At 37.2% G+C, this 19,772-nt stretch overlaps 1 protein-coding gene across 4 annotated transcripts in view; it reads right to left on the reverse strand.

The window, feature by feature from the left end:
- The window catches only part of CDK19 (cyclin dependent kinase 19), a 100,662-nt gene that overhangs the window by 56,748 nt on the left and 24,142 nt on the right, over positions 1-19,772 (reverse strand). For 3 of the 4 annotated variants that reach the window (XM_087817551.1, XM_016217498.2, XM_016217499.2), the window contains one exon: positions 2,326-2,401. In XM_087817551.1, coding sequence (XP_087673677.1) covers positions 2,326-2,401 — 76 coding nt within the window. Of the gene's footprint in view, positions 1-2,325; positions 2,434-7,423; positions 7,459-19,772 lie in introns of all 4 variants that reach the window. The other variant, XM_087817550.1, reaches the window with a different exon arrangement.

Raw genomic sequence — 19,772 nt, forward strand, 5'->3', positions numbered from 1 at the left:
GTTTAATATATCTTCACAGGTAACAACAATGAAAACTGTACATAAACTAGATATACTAATGATCCATCACATTCTATAATTGTTTAAAGTAAGGGAAGGGAAAAAAATACCTAAACAATTTTGACTTTCAGGGGGAAAAAAGTTTTAAAAAGGCAATTTTCAAAGTAATAGAAAAATATATTTTTTAAAAACCATTTTAGAAAATGTTTTCAACCTTCAGCTCACAGACTCCTAAAGTCCTAAACACCAATCACAGATACAGATAAATATTTCCTGACCTTTTAGCTCTAAAGTCATTATAAAATATAGATTTGAAATGAAAAATAATATCAAGTATTGGACTTGACTATTGTGACAGAATGCACTTTCCAAAGATGGCCACAATAATATCTCTGGTAACACATGCTCTTCTGGAATATGCCACTCTACCAGCAAGAGGTGAAATCTGTCTGGCTGTTTATGACTCACTTGTAATCAACACAATGCAGAAGTGACAATGCATACATAGCCTGTGAGTCTTTGTCCAAAAGAGCAAAACAAAACAATGCAACTTTCTCCTTGTTCACTCTAACACTTAAGCCTGGTATGACTATGATGAAGCCACCATGTTGCACAGAAGCAAGGCCATATGTAGGTGCTCTGGCCAACAGCTCTGACGTCTTCAAGTTCTCCCAGCCCAGGTGCCAGACATGGTGGTGAAGAAGCCTTCAAATTATCAAATGATTATTCAGATTATTCCAGCCCCCAGCAGTTGATCCCAACCTTCAAGTCTTCCTGACTGCAACCCCAGTCATCATAGAGCTGAGAAAACCATTCCCAGTTGTGCCCTTTTGGAATTCCCAATTCACAGAATCCATGTGCATAATAAAAAAAGGTGTGTTATGCCACTGAGTTTTGGAATACGTATTAAGCAACAATACTAAGTGGAATAACTATCTCAGGTGGAAAAAGTTAATCCCAGTTCTAAAATTACATGTTTTGGATCTGGCCAGGTGGCTCATTTAGTTGGAGCATCGTTCCATGCACTCAGAGACTGCGGGTTCAATTCCCACTCAGGGCACATAATTAGGTTGCAGGTTCGATTGCAAATGAGCCACCCTGGCCAAGCTATAATACATGATTTCTTTATGCGTCTGGGAAAATTCTGAGAATGAATCTACATACCATTCATAACTGAACAGATAGGAAGACAGTTCCAGATAAGAAGAAGAAAAACAGACATTACAAACAGGTAGTATTTTGCAGTATCACAAACAGCCAGTCATAGAACAGACCTGCATTGGGCAAATGGTTAAAAAAAAAGACAGGCCCAGCAAGCACATGGTTCAGCAGTTGAGCATTGACCTATGATCCAGGAGATCGGGGTTCAATTCCCAGTCAGGGCACTTGCCTGGGTTGTGGGCTGGATCCCCACTGATGTTTCTCTCTCTCTCTCTCCCCCTCTCCCTTCCTTTCTCTGAAATCAATAAAGATATATTAAAAAAAAAAAAAGAATTAAATAAGAAAATAACTAAAATAAGGTACTATAACAGTAAGCCATATTTATGGTTTTGCTTCTGTTTACTGATCTATAAAATGGGGATATTAAAAGTACTGGTTTCATAGGACTGTTGTGAAAATTAAATTAATACCTGAAAGTACTTAGTAAGCCTGGTACTTAGTAAATATTCAGTAAATATTAGGTATTCTTATGGACAATCATTTCTTAAATGCATATGTGTGTCATTTTAATAAAGACAAAAACCAAGAATGATCTTTCTTTTTATTGGAATGGTAGAGAAAAAAATTTATGCTGTCTTTGCATTTATTTATGCTAGTTTTGCAAAATTTATGCTAGTTTTGATTGTTTTAATTACCTGCCCCAGGTAGGAATGATCTTTCTTTCTATCCTATTATTTTTCTAGCAACTAGTAAAATCTAGCACTAAAACATGTATTTCAAAAAATATATTTAAAAAATATATATTTAATATGCATAATAATAATATCATCCTTTTCTCTATAAAGACAGATATCAGTTCTAAAATTATAGAAAAACAGACATTAAGTTATTAATTACATTGTATTGCAATTTAAATTAATTAAATCATCATTTAACTCAGTATTCCTAAGATTATAAATCCTAAATATCACTATGAGAATGTTCAAAGATGATTTTCAAATAATCAACAAGTTTATACAGCTTTTCTCATCTTACAGAAAATATCATTAATTAACATCTTTGAAATAACCATGTGTTGTATACATTAATGAAACTATTTGATATTAATATCAATCATCATCCAATATCAGTAACAAAATAAATAACATATTTATATCCACTTACTGCAATCTCTCTACAAGCCGACATGGATATTCCTGTGCCTTCAATTTGCTTCAATGCATATTCCTTTTCATCTTTTCTGCATATAAACAAAAAAATTTTATTTTTTTTCTACACATTTTCAGATCAAACTTATAATTACCAAAACAATGAAAATGCACTAGTCTCTCAGTGATACGTGAACACTCTCACATGCATGCATTTGCTTATTATTTCTGATATTTCAACAACAGAAATATGAAATACTGAAAGAAATTCATGTCACAATTAAAAAGCCAGACAAAGCCAAAACATAAAATTCAAAATTAAAACAGAACAGAATACTGAACAAGGCACTGGTTTCAAAAAGTAAACAAGCATAAATATAAACTCAAGTATATTGCAAGATGATTCTACTCCTATCTTAATTATCTGGAGTCTACGAAAGCATTATAAACATTAAATACAAAAATAAATGCCAGATTTTAAACTCCTATATTCATTTAAAGTAATTTCATAGTATTAGAATCCTTAGTAGGAGGGAGGAGCTATAGAAGAATGCTGACCTCCTCGGACACCGTTGTTCTCAACTAGGACAGAGAACATTCAAAAGCCCCATAAACTCAACTCAACCAGAAGCCTTGGAAAGACTTAGAAACTCCAGCCACCAACATCTCATTCTCAAGAACACTAGGAAAAACCCAGTAGTTACAGTGAATTTTCCAAATAATGGAGGTAGGATTAGGAATTCTGGGAAACCACAGTAATTACCAGAGTGCTTAACCAAGTGAAGATAGTAGTTCAATAATGGTGATACAGTTCATAAAAATAGTAATATTATCAGATGAGTGGCTAGGGCCACACATTATCCTCAGGGTGCTGACACCAGAAGCAGCCACACCAAGGCCCCAGCTGAATGTCACAAATGTGGGTCACATCAAAGGTTGTTCTGATAAGAGTAGTATAATCCGTGCCTTCCAAATTTTGTCTTTTGATTATATTAGAGCCTCAGCAAGGTATCACCATGTCATGATGGTTTTGTCAAATGACAGTACCTAAGCAGTGCCACATCTGCCCTACTTACCTATTTCTCCTTTTCCCCATTCTTTGCTCACAAGCAGATAAATCAACTTAAGAGGTTATTCATAATATGCATTTTAAAACATCATTTTAAATGCCTTCTGAAGATTTTCACAAACATTTACGTTTGGGGCAAATAACTGAGTTATGGTTACTTTCCCCCCCAGTTTGAAAATTATATCCATTTTTCTTCCAATACATGGCATTCAAGATAATTAAGCAGCATTTTGATAAACAGAAAACAGACCAGATATATCAACAGGATGGACTGCTATAAATTAATAAAATAATCATGAAGGTCACATGGAAAATGTTTACCATATACTACTGAGAATACACACAAATTATGCCATATAAAAATATACAGATATCTAGACATGTTGAGGTAATGTAACAAGTGAAAAACAGTTAAGATGTAAGAAGTTATGTTAATTAGCTTTCGTACTAATATTATGTTATCTTTTAAATTAGAATTAAAGGAAAAAAGAAAAGAGCCAAAATAATTTGACACTCTGAAAATAGTCACCTACTAAAAGAATCTTTAGTATTTTTAAAGTGATATCTTAGACATGTTTTCAAGAACAAAGTCGAAAACATGGGAAGCTTAAGCGGTCATTTTTTCCTTTATCTCTGCCCTATTTCCTCCAAACATAAAACTAGACTTCTTCAGACTACTCAGAAGCCACCAAGAAGTACCAACAGCAGGTGACTGAATGTAATTAAAGCCAAATGTTCCCCCCTACCTTAAATATATGTGTGGGTATGTGTATGAGAGTACTTGTGCCTAAGAACCTAACACAGTTCTTACAATGTAATTTCATAATTTAATAATTAACTAACAGGTATCTATTACAGAATATTTAAGTATAATTATTAAAACAAAATTATGTAAGCTTTCTGACAAAATTTTAATATGAAATCATAATTTTTTAAAACAAGTATTTCAATCCTCAGTTTCCCTAAACGAAGTGCTCCAGAAGCTCATGTAATTGCACAGTTTTATTTTTAACATTGTAAAGAATATTACACAGTCTGGATAGGTTATCGTTGCTATAGAAGCTATAAAATTTTTGCAGTGAATCAAAAAGTACAAAATTAACACATCTCATTAATGACTTGAATTTCACATCTAGGCTATCAAAGGCATTTGAAAGCTTGAGCAAAACAGACTGAAGTATAGGCTTCTTACTCTGAATTATGTGGATAGGATTTAGGAACAAACCCAGTAATTATTTCACTTAATAAGTTTAAATATAATGCCCATCTGTTAAATTAATAATAAAATAACAAAAGATCTGCAAACTTAAGAACTACTTGCAACTTTTAGATTGAGAATCAAAGTACATGTATCACTACCATTTTTCTTATATGTTAACTGTTATGTGGTAAGTGATGACATATAAGGCACCTCTGAAGTTCACCATATGAAGAAGTGGCAGAATCCCAGGGTGCATATGGGACTCACTTTCACCACAATACTATGTCAATGCCAACCTTTGCTCAGATGCCACAAAGCCCACAAATATTTCAATGACTAGCACATGGGGCAGGGAAGCTTTACTGTTCTCAAGCAATGTGAATGACCCTCTCTAGGAGTTCCTTCAAATGGCAGTGACAATTCATACCCCACAGGTTGTATGTCTCAGGCACATAAAATATTAAATGCCATGGGTATAATTTTCTCTTTTACATGGCAAGGCTGAAAAGCAGGTGAACCTTGCCTATGCTATGATAGTCTGGCTTCTAGAGGCAGTTTAGTTCTTTCTTAAAGCAACTTTATTTCTAAATAAAAGTAGTTTATTGTTTACTATAATAAGGACAGACAGCCTGGCCAGGCGTGGCTCAGCGGATGAGCACTGACCTAGGATCCAGGATATCTTGGTTCGATTCCCAGTAAGGGCACATGCCCGGGTTGCGGGCTCAATCCCCAGTCGGGGGCATGCAGGAGGCAGCCGATCAATGACTCTCATTATTGATGTTTCTCTCTCTCTCTCCTCCTTCTCCCTTCCTCTCTCTGAAATCAATAAAGATATATTAAGAAGAAGGAAGGGAGGGAGGGAGGAACAAGTTCAGTAGGAACATGTCTTAAATGAAATCTTAGCAATTGGTTTAATGAAAAAGATAGTCTTGTACCTTTCAGTAACATATAAACTTGGTGACCAGCCGTTAGTCACTTTTAGCAAGGTGAAGCACCATGCAGCAGCCTGTATGCACAAGTACACTGTATAGTTAAGGTCTGGCCAAAGCTCCATTTGTTATAATCATAACTAAACAGGCCCAGGGCTTTTTGGCTCCTATCAATACCACCATAAGGTGTTCAGACCATCTTTGGTCCCAAGGACCTATGACAGACAAAAATCTAAAAGCATCTTTTAAGAAAAGACTAAGGAGTTCAAGCTAAAGCAAGGCTGAGGGGAAAATTTCAGTCTTAGAACTAATAGGGTTAAAATTCATTTTTGTTTCTAAGGGAAACAGAAGAACCTTGCTAATTTATTTTACATCAACCAACAAATAACTACTGAATAAATAGTACATGCTCCAACACTATGCCAAACTCTGAGGATGAACAAAGTTAGAAACAAAATTAGACTATCCTAGATATCACAGAGTTCAAAATCCAGCTGGGAAAAGATTCTGGGTGAGTGGGAAATATAAACAAGTGATATGACTCCCTCTGTACCCAAACGGTATGCACAACAGGCACAGAAAAAATGAAACTATTATTTCTTTCAGAGCTTTAAGAAAGGAAACTAACTACATGAGTAATGCCTTTAAGAGAACAGTTTCCCGGACAGAGAAGGGATGAGGGGATACAGAATTCCAGGCAGAAGTGTAGCATGAGAAAAATTAAAGGTATATTCAGAAAACCATTGGTATTTATTATGGCCAGAAGCTGGTGGCATGATAACAAGGGGCAAGGGACAGATTAGAAAAGGGAAGGGACGATGTAAGCTATGCAAAGCAGCTTATACTGCATGTGTAAACAGTGTGGAGCAAAAGGTTCTTAGAACAGAGAAGTTACATTAATAGATCTTTGCTCAGAATGATAACTGTGATGGCAGACTAAATATTTCGTAGGTTGCATCAAACATCCAGGTAAGAAAAGATGAAGGACTAGATTAGAGTAAGAGAGGAGAACAAATATGGATTCAAAAGTCATTTCTGAGTCAGAACTGATAGATTTGATTTGATAACCAGTTTGATTCTGCATTATCAAGGAAAGACTGACTCTGAAGACATGAAGTTTCCACTTTGTCTAATTGTGTGAATGATAACACCATTAACTAGAGAAATGATGGTGTGAATAAATGGAGACCAGATAATATAAGATTCTATTCTAAAGGCAATGAAAGCTATGTATGAAGATTAATCTTATTAGGAAGACCTGAGATTAGAAGTGTGAAAAACAATTAGGAGGTTTCTGTAAATGTGAGAAGGTGAGAACCTGGATTAGTATAATAGAAAGTTAGCTTCAAAAAGGGCTTAAGACAACCCTGTTACAACCTCCTCATTTTAAAGATGAAGAAACTAGGCCAGCAGCTAGAAGCAGAGCTGAGATGCAATCTTCTAATTCCAAGTTCAACAATCTCCATATCAAAGTGGTAATAGTAAGACTGGAGAGAAAAAGGAACACTTATGATCGTAATTTTTAAGGAGGAATTGGCAGAACCTAATGAATAGATAATTAAGAAGACTAAATCAGAATAAGTCTGAGATTCTGAGCTTGGCTGATAGGGAGGATGATATCGCTAAGAACAAGAGTTGGATCAGATCTCAGAAGATTCTTCAACTCATAAATGATTCTTTTAGATAGAAAAAAACTCCAACCAAAAATGAAAATATCTGAGAAGTTCAAAGAGGAGATGTCCTAAGGATGTTTGCTGAGGGCCTATCATAGTAGTTTCAGATTGAAAGAAAGGCCTTGAGACTACATGTGACATTGAATAGAGGAGACTACAAGTGACACTGGATTAGAGAAAGTAGCACATAGATAACTTTTTTGGTGCCCAGGGAAAAACTTGAGACAAGGAGTAAAGGAGACAAAGAGAGAGGGAAAAAGAGACAAAAGAACAAGTTCTGAGCACTTCACTCTTACATTCCTTAAGAAGACAATTCTATGAATTCGTCCTTAAGAGAATTCAACGAATTAAATCATCAGAATAACAGTATCCAAGATGGTACAGTATTACCAGTTTTTGTAACTATGTGTTACCAATAAGACATTCTTCAAACAATATGACACCTGAGTCTTGCCAACATATTTTTTTTCTTTAAGAAGAATGCTGACATAAATCAATGTTATATCCCTTTCATTTAACATGTGATGATTTGACTTAGCTGATTAAGAGACTTCCATATCACACACACAAAATAAAGAATAAAAGTTTGGAAAAACAAAATTCAAAAAAGATCATTTAGTTTTTACATTAGTATCGTTATTCGATATCGTGAACTCAATATTCACACAGCCTAGTAGTAATGATTCCTTACTTGGGAACTCTATTATGTAATACCATAATATTTTAAAACATTTTGTAATGAAATTTTCCAAAAATGAACAAACAAAAAAAACAAATGACATCCCAGCAGGTATTGCTCAATGGTTGAATGTCAACCCATACACCAAGAGGTCATGGGTTCGATTCTTGATCAGAGCACATGCCCAAGTTGCAGCCTTGATCCCCAGGTAGAGGCAAAATGAGAGGCGGCAGCTGATCCATGTTTCTATCTTGCTCTCCCTCTCTCTCTAAAACCAATAAAAACATATATTTTTTTAAATGACAGTAATACTTTATGATACAGCCTCAACAATTATCAACATATGGCAAGTCTTGTTTCCACTGCTTCCCCTTTTCTTGATTGATCATTTTGAAATAAAACTCAGACACTATATCATTTCATTCATAAACAGTTCAACGTCATAACATTTTTAAAAAATGTTTTTATTGATTTTAGAGAGAGGAAGGGAGAGAGAGATAGAAACACCAATTTTATGAGAGTCAATGATCGGCTGCCTCCTGCATGCCCCACACTGGGGATTGAGCCTGCAACCCGGGCATGTGCCCTGACAGGGAATCAAATGGTGACCTTCTGGTTCATAGGTTGATACTCAACCACTGAGCCATGCCAGCCCAGAAATATCATAACATTTTTAATTAACAGGAATTTTTTTGGTTTAAATAATAATAGTCCTCTGAAATCATTCTGAAATACTAAAATCTTATACCATAAGGTACCATCGTTTCTTTGTATTCCCCTTATTAATGAATAATGTCAAATAATACTAGCACCTTCTTTATGCTTTAATCTATCAAATATATCATCTATTCATTCTCTAAACATCACCAAAATACAGTAATAGTCTCCCTTATTCAAGTTTGGAATTCCCTTGCAACACAGGAATCTGACATTTTACCTTTTTGCCTTCATTCTTTAGAAAGACTGCCTTTTTTAAATCTCTTTCCTTAAAAACCGATTAATCAATTAATATATCTCTTGCCCTAAAAAAAATCTTCATTATATACTATTTCCTTCATTCAAAATTCCAAGTCAGCCCTGATGGGTGTGGCTCAGGGTAGAGCGTCTGCCTGCACACCGAAGGGTCCGGGTTTGATTACCAGTCAAGGGCACATACCTGGGTTGCAGTTTCAATCCCCAGCCCCAGGTAGAGGTGGTCAGGGCAAGTGCGGGAAAGCAGCCAATCGATGTGTCTCTCTCACTTGATGTTTCTCTTTCTCTCTCCCCACTTCCTTCCCTTCCACTCTCTTTAAAAATCAATGGAAAAACTATATCCTCAGGTGAGGATTAACAAAACAAAAAAAAAGAAGAAAAAAAGAAATTTTCTAGTAGCCATATTAAAAAAAAAAAAAAAATCCAAGTCAGATAAACATTTACTATTTAATTTAAAGGCTCTAAAATGTCAAAATTTCAGAAACTCCTATTCTGTCAAATTCTTATTGCTCAGAAGTGATTTTAATTAAAACAAATTTATCTGCAGTAATGCTTTAGGACTTCAGGCATGAAAAGTGTTAAGTTTAAAACATAATTAAGAACTGTTTTACATAAAAAGTAATCATTAGCAAATATGTAGTATAAACCAGTTTTTACATAAAATATCTTCCTTTGAGAATTCATGAATCTCAAGTCAGACGTACTTGCTACAGAAGGTAATATAAAACGTAATGCCAGACATTCCTTTCAGAACTATTTTACTAAGCATGAGCTGTGTGCCAGGCATTGTGCTGGGCTCTAGGGAGAGTAAGAATAACAGGAAAATCCTTTCCCTTCTGAACCTTTACAAAGAGAGACACACAAGCAACGGACACAATCTGATAAGCAGTATAATAGATGTACGTGCAAAGTACATTGCATAAAGAATGGAAGGAAAGGTTTGGTTCTGGTGGAGGGGCTAGATAGAGAGGGCTATCAGGTAAATAATTTTCAAAGGGAATATCCAAGCGGAACTTGAGAGAATAGCAGGATTTCATAAAGTGAAAAAGACAGGTCAGGGTCTTATGGACACCAGAAATGTATGGACAAAGTCTGAAGATTAAAGTCCACGCTGTATTCAAGAAATTAGCAGAAGACAAGTATAGCTAGAACACAAAAGATGAAGTAACACATAAAAAGGGCAAAGAAGACAGAATTAGCATAGTCTTGTATAGTACGCTAAAATGTTGGCATTTTTTCCTGTAAAATTGGCAGCTATAAGAGGTTTCAAGCAAGAGAAACACATGGTTCAACAGGTATTCTCAATAAGCAGACAGTATGCAGAATGGATAAGCGTATTTAAAGCCAGATGTAGGGAGACCATTATAAAAGTTCTGGGAAGGGTTGATAAGGACGAAAAATAAGAATAAATATAAGAAGAATGGAGGGAATGTGTTCAAGAGGCATTCCAGAAACAAAAATCTATTGCGGCCAAATATATATGGGTACATTGTAGACACTGAAACTATTGATAACTGTACATGTGTGTAGGTGTATAAAGAGAGAGCCAAGCAGACAGCCAGAGAAGCAGCTGAAGATGAATGAGCTTTCTAGCCAGACTCTTGTCTCAGTGAAAACTGCATCTTTTATACCCTCTACCCCAAAGAAGAAGAATACTGGCAATGAGCCAGTTTGCAGTTAGAGAATAAATATCTTTTGATCATGTTGACTTTGAAGTGGCTACTGGATATCCAGGAAAAGATGAACAAAAAGAAATCACAGAAGTAGAATTTAGGAAAGAAAACATCACTATATAGGCGACTGTTAAAACCAGAGAAGTAAATGTGATCATAAAGAAAAAGAACACATGCCCAGCTGGTGTGGCTCCGTGGTGAGCATCAACCTGTGAATTAGGAGATCACTGTTCAATTCCAGGTCAGGGCACATGCCTGGGTTTCGGGCTGGATGCCCAGTAGGGGGCGTGCAGGAGGCAGCTGATCAATGATTCTCTCTCCCTCTCCCTTCCTCTCTCTGAAATCAATAAAAACATTAAAAAAAAAAAAGAACACAGAGGGGGAGAAAAATAGCTGAAGATGGTAGCCAGTGAGTGCTCTTTCAAGTCACAGTGCCTACCTAATGTTAATATGTGTACTGTATACAAGGGTAAATTGACAGTGCTCACAGGCAGAGGTAAAGGGACTCATAGGCTCCCACCGCCCCAAACCCCACTGGTGGCCAAAGAACTTAAGGATTAACAGGACCCATAACCCATTCATAGTACCCAGGCCACAGTGGTTGGGAAGCCCTTCTCTAGTAAATGCCACCCTTTGACAGGCTGGTTGGAGTGTCCTCCAGTACACCAAAAAGTGGTGGGTTCAATTCCTGATCAGGGCACATACCCAGGTTGCAGGTTCCATCCCTGATCGGGGATAGAGGCAACTGATCGATGTTTCTCTCTCCCCCCTGCCCCCGGTTCCTCTCTCTAAAAATCAATAAAATTAAAAAAACAAAAACCCCACATCATTTCATTGCCAAAATTGATATGCATTTGTAACCTATAGTTTTAGGCTTTATGAACAACTAAATTACAATGTATGTATGGAAAAACTAATTTCCTAACAAACTGGTATAAGGAAAAGGAAGGAATCACATCTAAGAAACATAGTAAAATGTCACACTGAGTATATATTTTAAAAATATATATATACTATGCAAGAAAACCTTGACTAGATTGTAGATCAAATAAAAACAGCTATAGAAGTTTACTTGTAAGACACCTGGGAAATTTTGGATATACACTAGATATAACATGGCATTATTTTATCATGGTTAATTTGTTTAATCTTTATTAATTGTCTTAAATGTAAGGTAATGGTATTATGGTTATAAAGGAGAATATCCTTATTCTTAGAAGATGCAGGCTCAAGTATTTTGGGGTGGTGTGTCATGACACTGGCAAATTAATTTCAAATGGTTCAAAGACAACAAAAAACGTTTTTATATATAGAGAGTGAAAAATAAAGCAAATATGGAAAAATGGTAATAGCTGAATCTAGGTGATGGGTATGTGAATATTCATTGTTCTAGAGTTTGAACCTTCCTACTTTTACAAACACTTTTCGTTTTTTTAGACACAGGAAAAGGGGGGGACACATCAATTGGTTGCCTTCCATACCCGCCACAACCAGGGATCAAACCCACAACCTAGGTATGTGCCCTGACCAGGAATCAAATCCACCACCCTTTGGTGTACTGGACGGCACTGCAACCACCTGAGCCATACTGACCAGAACACAAAACTTTTAATAAAAAAAATGAAGAGGAAAGTAACTAATAACCAGCATTAAGAGAGTTAAAAGAAAAAAGGAAGTTGTATATACAAGCTAAAAAAGTAAGGTGATCAAAAGAAATGTAGAAGCAAACTCAAACAGGAGAGAGTAGAGCAGAGCTTATACTTGACAGCTGTTGATGTTTTGCAAAAGCATGACTGTAGAGCAAGCACTTTGTTCAAAACTTTCTCAGGGACTATACCTACTCTATTTTATTATTATCATTACTCATAATTGACTCATGCATTTTTCCCCCATCCCCAAATGAGGACAGAGACTATCTTACTCATTTCCGTATATTCTTTAGGAGCTAACAAAGTGCCTTGCAAATAGTAGAAACTAAACTTTTGTTGCACTGAAATAAACTTGTTTATTAGTCTTTTTTAATGATTTTAGAGAGAGAGAAACATGGATTTGTTGTTCCACTTATTTATGTTTTCATTGGTTGATTCTTGTATGTGCCATGAGCAGTGAACAAACCCGAAACTTGAGTATCAGGACAATGCTCTAATGAACTGAGCTACCCGCCACAGCCTGTTCATTAGTCTTGATCAACTTAAAAAATAGTTTAGCATAACAGAAAATCTAGAAAACCTCCTTTTAAGAAGTACATATTTTGAAGATAAAAACAAAATATTCTAGAAAATAAAATTATTAAAGTAGCAACACATATAATATTTGTATTGGAAAAGTAATCATATCAAAAAATTCACCAGAAAGCAACTATCTCCTCTAGGAGGGAAGGAGGAAAATATAAATATTTTGTCATTCTCAAATCTAACACTATCAGATCAGATAGAATTAGATTAACAACCTGCTCCTTTAGGTACATTTTCAGATTTCAGTCTTGATAAAATCATCTCAAATCATAAGTATCAATAAAAAACAAGTATTCAAAAGAGAAATTAATAGTCAAGATATCAACATCAACACTTAAAATTTAAATACATATGTTTTACACCACCATACTACTGAAAGTTCTGCCAAACCTAGACCACTGAGGAATCTTCTTTTGAAAAAATTTAGGTTTTGCATGTTTCTTCTAGATGATCTCAACTACTGTAACAACAGAGAATGTGATAAGAAATATATATTTCAATCTTCCTCCAGGGTTCCTAGCTCAGCTCCTAAAACCCCTGTAATTTCCTAAGTGATTAGAGCATAAGAGCATCTTTTATCATAATACTTCGCTTTGGTTCCTGAATAGCTCCAGAAGGATAAATGAAAGCTCTTTTATTCATAACAAGCCCCTTTCAACCACACCTGACTTTTGGAAAGTCCCAAGATAACCAGTGGATGGGGGAACTGATTGCCAGGGAAACATACCAGGTAATTACAACTTTCAGCACACCCGCCTCCACCCCCAACCCACACCCACACCCCACTCCCACCCCAAAGAGGGGGACTGGCTGTTGAATTAATTACCAATGGTCACAATTTAATCAATCATGCCTACATAATGAAACTGCCATAAAAATCCCCTAAAGTATGAGTTCAGAGAGCGTCTAGGCTGGTGAACCAGAACATATTCATTTACTGGAAGGGTGGCATCCCCTAAAACTCCATAGGAACATATGGTCCTGTGCTCTGGACACTTCCAGATATAGACGCAGCCCTCTGTATTCTTCATCTGGCTGTTAATTTGTATCCTTTACATATTCTTTGTAATAAACCAGTAATCTAGTAAGTAAACTGTTTTCCTGAGTTCTGTGAGCCATTCTAGCAAATGACTGAATCTGATGAGGGGGTCATGGGAACCTGATTTGAAGTCAAGTCGGACAGAAGTTGGGGGTAACTAATTTGGGGGCACAACACTTGTGACTGGCATCTAAAGTGGGGTTAGGGTACAATCTTGTGGAACTGGGATCTTAACCTGTGGAGTCTGTACCAACTCCAACCACCTAGTGTCAAAACTGAGTTAAACTGTACGCTACCCGGGGAGTGTCAGAGAATTGGTCAATACTGAAAAACCCCCACGTTATCTGGTAATCAGAAGTGTTCCGGGAAGTGTTGGATGTAAGTGTAGTTGTGAATAGACAAGCAGAGTTTTTCCTTTCAGAAAATCTATTTCCTAATACTACAGTAAGTATCCTTACCAGAACCCAAACCATTTGAACCATTATAATCCACAATTTCTAAAATAAACTTGAATGAAAAGTGAATTCCTCTGAAGAACTTTAGTTGAAACTTTAATCAACATAGCACATAGACCATAAAGTAAAAAACTAGCTATTAGCTATTAAGAACTAATTTTCTTCTAAAAGTTTCCATATAGGTTGACCTGAGTTAGTCTGTATAAAAGTCAGGTAAACCTAATGTTATTAAGTGATTCATTTCATAGGAATGTCAACCAAAGATCAAATTCTAGTCACTAGAAAGCTAAAACAAGAATTTAGAAAAAGCTACTGTCCATCTAAGAACAAAACACCAATAATAATGAGCCAATCAATTCATAATTTACGAGGAAAAACAGTATTTTTCTTTTAATACTGAATCATCTTTAAAACATAAAAATACTATCTAGTGTCACAACACATTTGCAATAAGTTATTAATAGCTACATATACATAGTACGAAGCAGGCACCATTCTAAAAGCCTCAACTACAATAACTCTTTCAATACTCATAACATGCTGTGAAGCAGATATTTTTACCATCCCCAAATGTACAGGTGAGGACACTGAAAGCAAAGAGGTTAAGTAACTCACTCTAGATCACCCAGCTAGCTAAGTGGAAGATCCAGGATTCACTTGGACCTAGAAGTCTGGCTCCAGAGTTTGTGTGCTTTTAATCACCACAGTTTCATTTCTTCATATTCCTCTTCTGGAAAAAGGGAACAACATGTGTCAAGGCTCTGTGGCCAAAGAGCAAAATGCATCTGAAGTTCAATAAGGATGGTTTAGAACAGAGGAAAGTAAGTTAAAGCTGAAGAAGGAGGAGGCAGGACCAAACCAAGTGACCAGGTAAGCCACAGTAAAGACACTGGACTTAATCTCAATGAAAAAGCTTTTAAACAATCTGTGCTTTTGTGAATAGTTTGGAGGTGAAGAGGGCACAGGGAGACTGGATAAGAGGCCTTTCCAGTAATTTAAGAGATTACTACAGTTTAAATTAGGATGGTGGCAGAAGGAATAAAAAGAAATGGATGGCTTGGAAAGATAATTAAGAAACAGTATCAACTGAACACGTGGTTAAGAAACAAGAGAAAGAAAAGCAAGAATGATTTTGTTTCTGGCTTGGATAACTGGGTGACAGTGGTGACATCCACTGAGTTTTAAAAAAAGAAAAGAAAAAAGATGGGGGAAGTTTTAGAAAAATTGAAGCTGGGAGTACTGTGGTGTTGTCTAAGTGGAGATGTCCAAAAGGCATTTTGATGAACCCATAGCTGAGAAGGAAGATGTGGACTAGAGATAGAGATATGAAAGTATTTAGAAATTGAAATTTAAGAACAGCAGAGAGGCTAGAACTCAAGAATATCATTTATTCCATTGCATTTAAGAAAAAGAATACCACAGTATTAATAATGTATACTACATTATGTCATGCTTAACACTGCTAAGTGGCTTCTAATTATTTTACTCTGGTCTCCTTACTAAGTTCACTGAAAGCAGTTATACCTCCTATAGACCTTTGCAATTCCACACCTTTTAGAATATTAATGGCTATTTGTGAGGTACTTAACCAACTGAGATATGGACAAGGGATAAGTACAACATTCTTGATTTTAGGAAAATCTTTTCATTAGGATCCTTTGATCTTCCATTTTCCCCTGGGCTTTCGCTCTTCTGCACTTGCTGCACTGATTGCTCTAACCCAGCCGACAACTGATAATATGGGAGTTACATAATGTTTCAGTGATCTACTCTCTCATACACGACACCTAATAGCAAATTTAGTCGAAATTATTTTAAGAGAAAAATGGAGAAGAGTTCTCATTTAAAATAAAAGACAAAATTTGTTCCATTGCATTTACTACTAACAGTATAAATTTTTATTACAGTTTTCTATTATACTCTCAAATCACAAGATACTTGATGTTTTGGACCTCAGTCTTTTCCACAATGACTGATCTCTCAAATGTCCCCTTTTTCCTATCCTTCCCTCCATCCCTCCTTCCCTTCCTTTCTATCCATCAGACAAGGTCAAGCTTCCAGAAATTTTATGAACACTCTAGCCTGAGGCCAAACCTCTCTTCTCTGCATTCTCCAAGCACATCTCTGTACTATACACATGACAGTCATCCTATACCACTTTGTATGGTAACTTTTCCATAGTGTGTGATTTAAAGAGCTTGGGGCATGGAATCATACACCTATTATACTAAGCCACACAGCTAATAAGTTACTTATACCCACATTACCAGTTTTTGAATCTGAAAACTGGGAATAATAATATACAACACAATCATTTTAATTATAAATGAGATCACACAAGTACCTAGCACAGTGCCCAGCACCCACTTTAGGCTCAGTATCAGTGCCTACATCAAAATTGTAAACTTTTCTTACAGGAATATGAAAGAAACCTGTGGACACATACTTCAGTTAGAACACTCAGGAAGGGACAAGGAATATGACTTTTTAGCAAACAGATTATCAGCAAAAACGGAACAAGAGATTTGAAATTCACATTCCTCTATGGATAAGTTTCTATCATTATCATGTATGTCTTTGTAGACATCTTGCAACTAACAATCAGATATTTGGTCAATTGATTAACTGATTAGAGGACTGATATTATTGGTTATCTGCTTCTTCTAATAAAATGGAGGTTGACAGTGAGAGTCTAGAATTAAGTTGGTGTTTTTGTTTCTTTTTTTTATCCTCATCCAAGGATATTTTTTCCCTTACTTTTCAGATGGAGAGGGAGGGAGGGAGGGAGGGAGGGAGGGAGGGAGGGAGGGAGGGAGGGAGGGAGGGAGGGAGGGAGGGAGGGAGGGAGGGAGGGAGGGAGGGAGATGTGAGAGAGACACATTGATTAGCTGCCTCCTGCACACAACCCAGGGGCTGGAGCCTGCAACCACAGTACGTGCCCTTGGTTGGAATCAAACCCGGGACCCTTCAGTCCTAGGGCCAACGCTCTAATCACTGAGCCAACCCAGCTAGGACTAGAATTGTTTTTTTTATTCAACAAATAGTCATGCCTATTGTAGTGCATCTTAAACACTACAAGGGTTGCAATAATATACTGAGGTATATATAGTTCTTGCCCTCCTGGAGTTCACAAGAGAGTACAGGAACTTAGTCATGTGCATAGTTATTAAATATAAGGTATTATATGAAAACTGCCTAAAGCCCATCATTTAAAATATTTTTATCGCCATCAATTTAGCCCTTTTTCTCACAGAAGTTTAGGTGAGGAGAAGGGGCTGGAGGTAGGGAGGAGTCCTCCTCTGACTTGATATGAACACTACTTTACAGTTTTTATACTACTGATTAGGATAATCTATTGAGATGATCATACTTCACACAGAGAAACTAGGTGGTTTCTCCACCAAGATCAGGAAAAGGCAAATGTCTACTGTCACCACTCCTATTCAATCTTACAACAGAGTCCTAGCTAATACAATAAAATAAGAAAAGGAAATAAATATACCAATTGAGAAGGGGGAAAATCTGTTTTTGTTCACAAATGACGTGATTGTCTTTGGAGAAAATCCCAAGTAATCAACAAGAAACTCCTAGAACAAATAACGATTATAGTAAAGTTGAAGGATACAACATTAATATTCAAAAGTCAATCTTGGTCTGTGTTAAACTGATTAAGTCGGCTGGCCACACCCTGCCAACTCCCTGAGATCCCACCCCATCACAAAGGTTGGTCCACAGACCTCAGGTGGGTAGCGGCTGGCGTTGGCGTACACTGAAACTTTTGCAGAGTGGCCTCAGATCCAGCACTGGCATCTAGTTTAAATCTGTATCCAACTGCCCTGGGCCAGTGTGGCTCAGTGGTTGTGGCAACCCACGAACCTGGAGGTCACAGATCAATTCCTGGTCAGGGCACATGCCCAGGTTTTGGGCTCGATTACCAGTAGGAGGAGTGCAGGAAGCAGTCGATCAATGAGTCTCTCTCATCATTGATGTTTCTCTCTCTCTCCCTCTCCCTTCCACCACTGGCCCCAACCTGGTGACTCACAGAAAACCTACCTTATGCAACTTGCATATCGCCAGAGGTTCTTCCAGTGACTGAGCCTAAAAGGCAGCCAACCGGTGGAGGCAGACCTCGGGGTGCCTTGGGCCTTTTGCTGACCTGCCCCTGGACTCAAGTGTGGTGGAAGCCAGCATTGGTATGCAGCTTGGCCCCTCCCATGTGCACCCAGGGCCAGCAGAGGCAGCCACAAACTATGAATCACTTTGTGGCTCCAAGCAAGTATCCAGGGCCAGTCACAGGCAGCATCTGACACTAACTTGCACCAAAGTCCCTCCCAAGAGGCCCCAGAACCAAAACACCTATGGCAGACTTCAGACCAAATCAGAACATAACCCAAATGGCACCACAAAATGGCACACCCAAAGGGAGATTTCAGCAGGCACCAGGCACTGCTGGGACAAATTCTACTTTGTGGAGTCAGCCCCCACACAGCAGCTCATACATTATGGTCAGGGTTCATCCTCAGTTAGCCAGCCTGAGGGTTAGCCCCACCCACAGATGGGCCAACAGCAATCAAGACTCAACTATAACAAGAGATCTCCCATAACCCACACAGGTTCATTTCCAGAAGCACCTAGCTCAAGTGATCTGGGAGACTACACCACTGACCTACTTCATAAGGCCATCCTACCAAGACTGGGAGACATAGCAGATTTACCTAACACACAGAAACAAATATGGAGAGGCACCCGAAATGGGGAGACAAAGAAACATGCCCCAAGTGAAAGAACAATAAAAGTTCCCAGAAAAACAACTAAATGAAATGGAGGCAAGTAATCTACCAGATACAGAGTTCAAAACAATGGTTATAAGGATGCTCAAGGAACTTACGGAAGAACAGATAAATTCAGTGAGCACCTCAACAAAGATATAGTAAACAAAAAAGAGGACACGATAGAAATCATAAAAAAGATCGAGTCAGAAATAAAGAACACAATATCTATAATGAACACACTAGAAGGAACCAAGAGCAGGTTAGATAAAGCAGAGGATCAAATCAGTGATTTGGAAGACAAAGTAACAGAAAACACCCTATCAGAGAGAAAAAAGAAAAAAGAATAAGGATAGTTTCAGGGACCTCTGGGACAACATCAAGCTTATCTGCATCAGAGAGGAACCAGAAGAAGAAGAATGAGAGAGCAAGGGATTGCGAACCTATTTAAAAAAAATAATGACTGAAAACTTCCCTAATCTGGTGAAGGAAAAGACACACAAGTCCAGGAAGCAGCACAGAGTCCCAAACAAGGTGAACCCAAAGAGGCCCACACCAAAACACATCATAATTAAAATGGCAAAGGTTAAAGACAAAGAGAGAATCTTAAAAGCAGCAACAGAAAAACAGTTACCTACAAGGGAGCTCCCACAAGACTGTCACCTGCTTTCTCAACAGAAACATTTCAGGACAGAAGGGATTAGCACAAAATATTCAAAGTGAATATAAAAAGCAAGGAGCTACATACAACCTTAAGACTAGACCCAGCA

This window comes from Miniopterus natalensis, chromosome 5 (genome assembly GCF_054644295.1).
Source record: "Miniopterus natalensis isolate mMinNat1 chromosome 5, mMinNat1.hap1, whole genome shotgun sequence".
Taxonomy (NCBI): Eukaryota; Metazoa; Chordata; class Mammalia; order Chiroptera; family Miniopteridae; genus Miniopterus; species Miniopterus natalensis.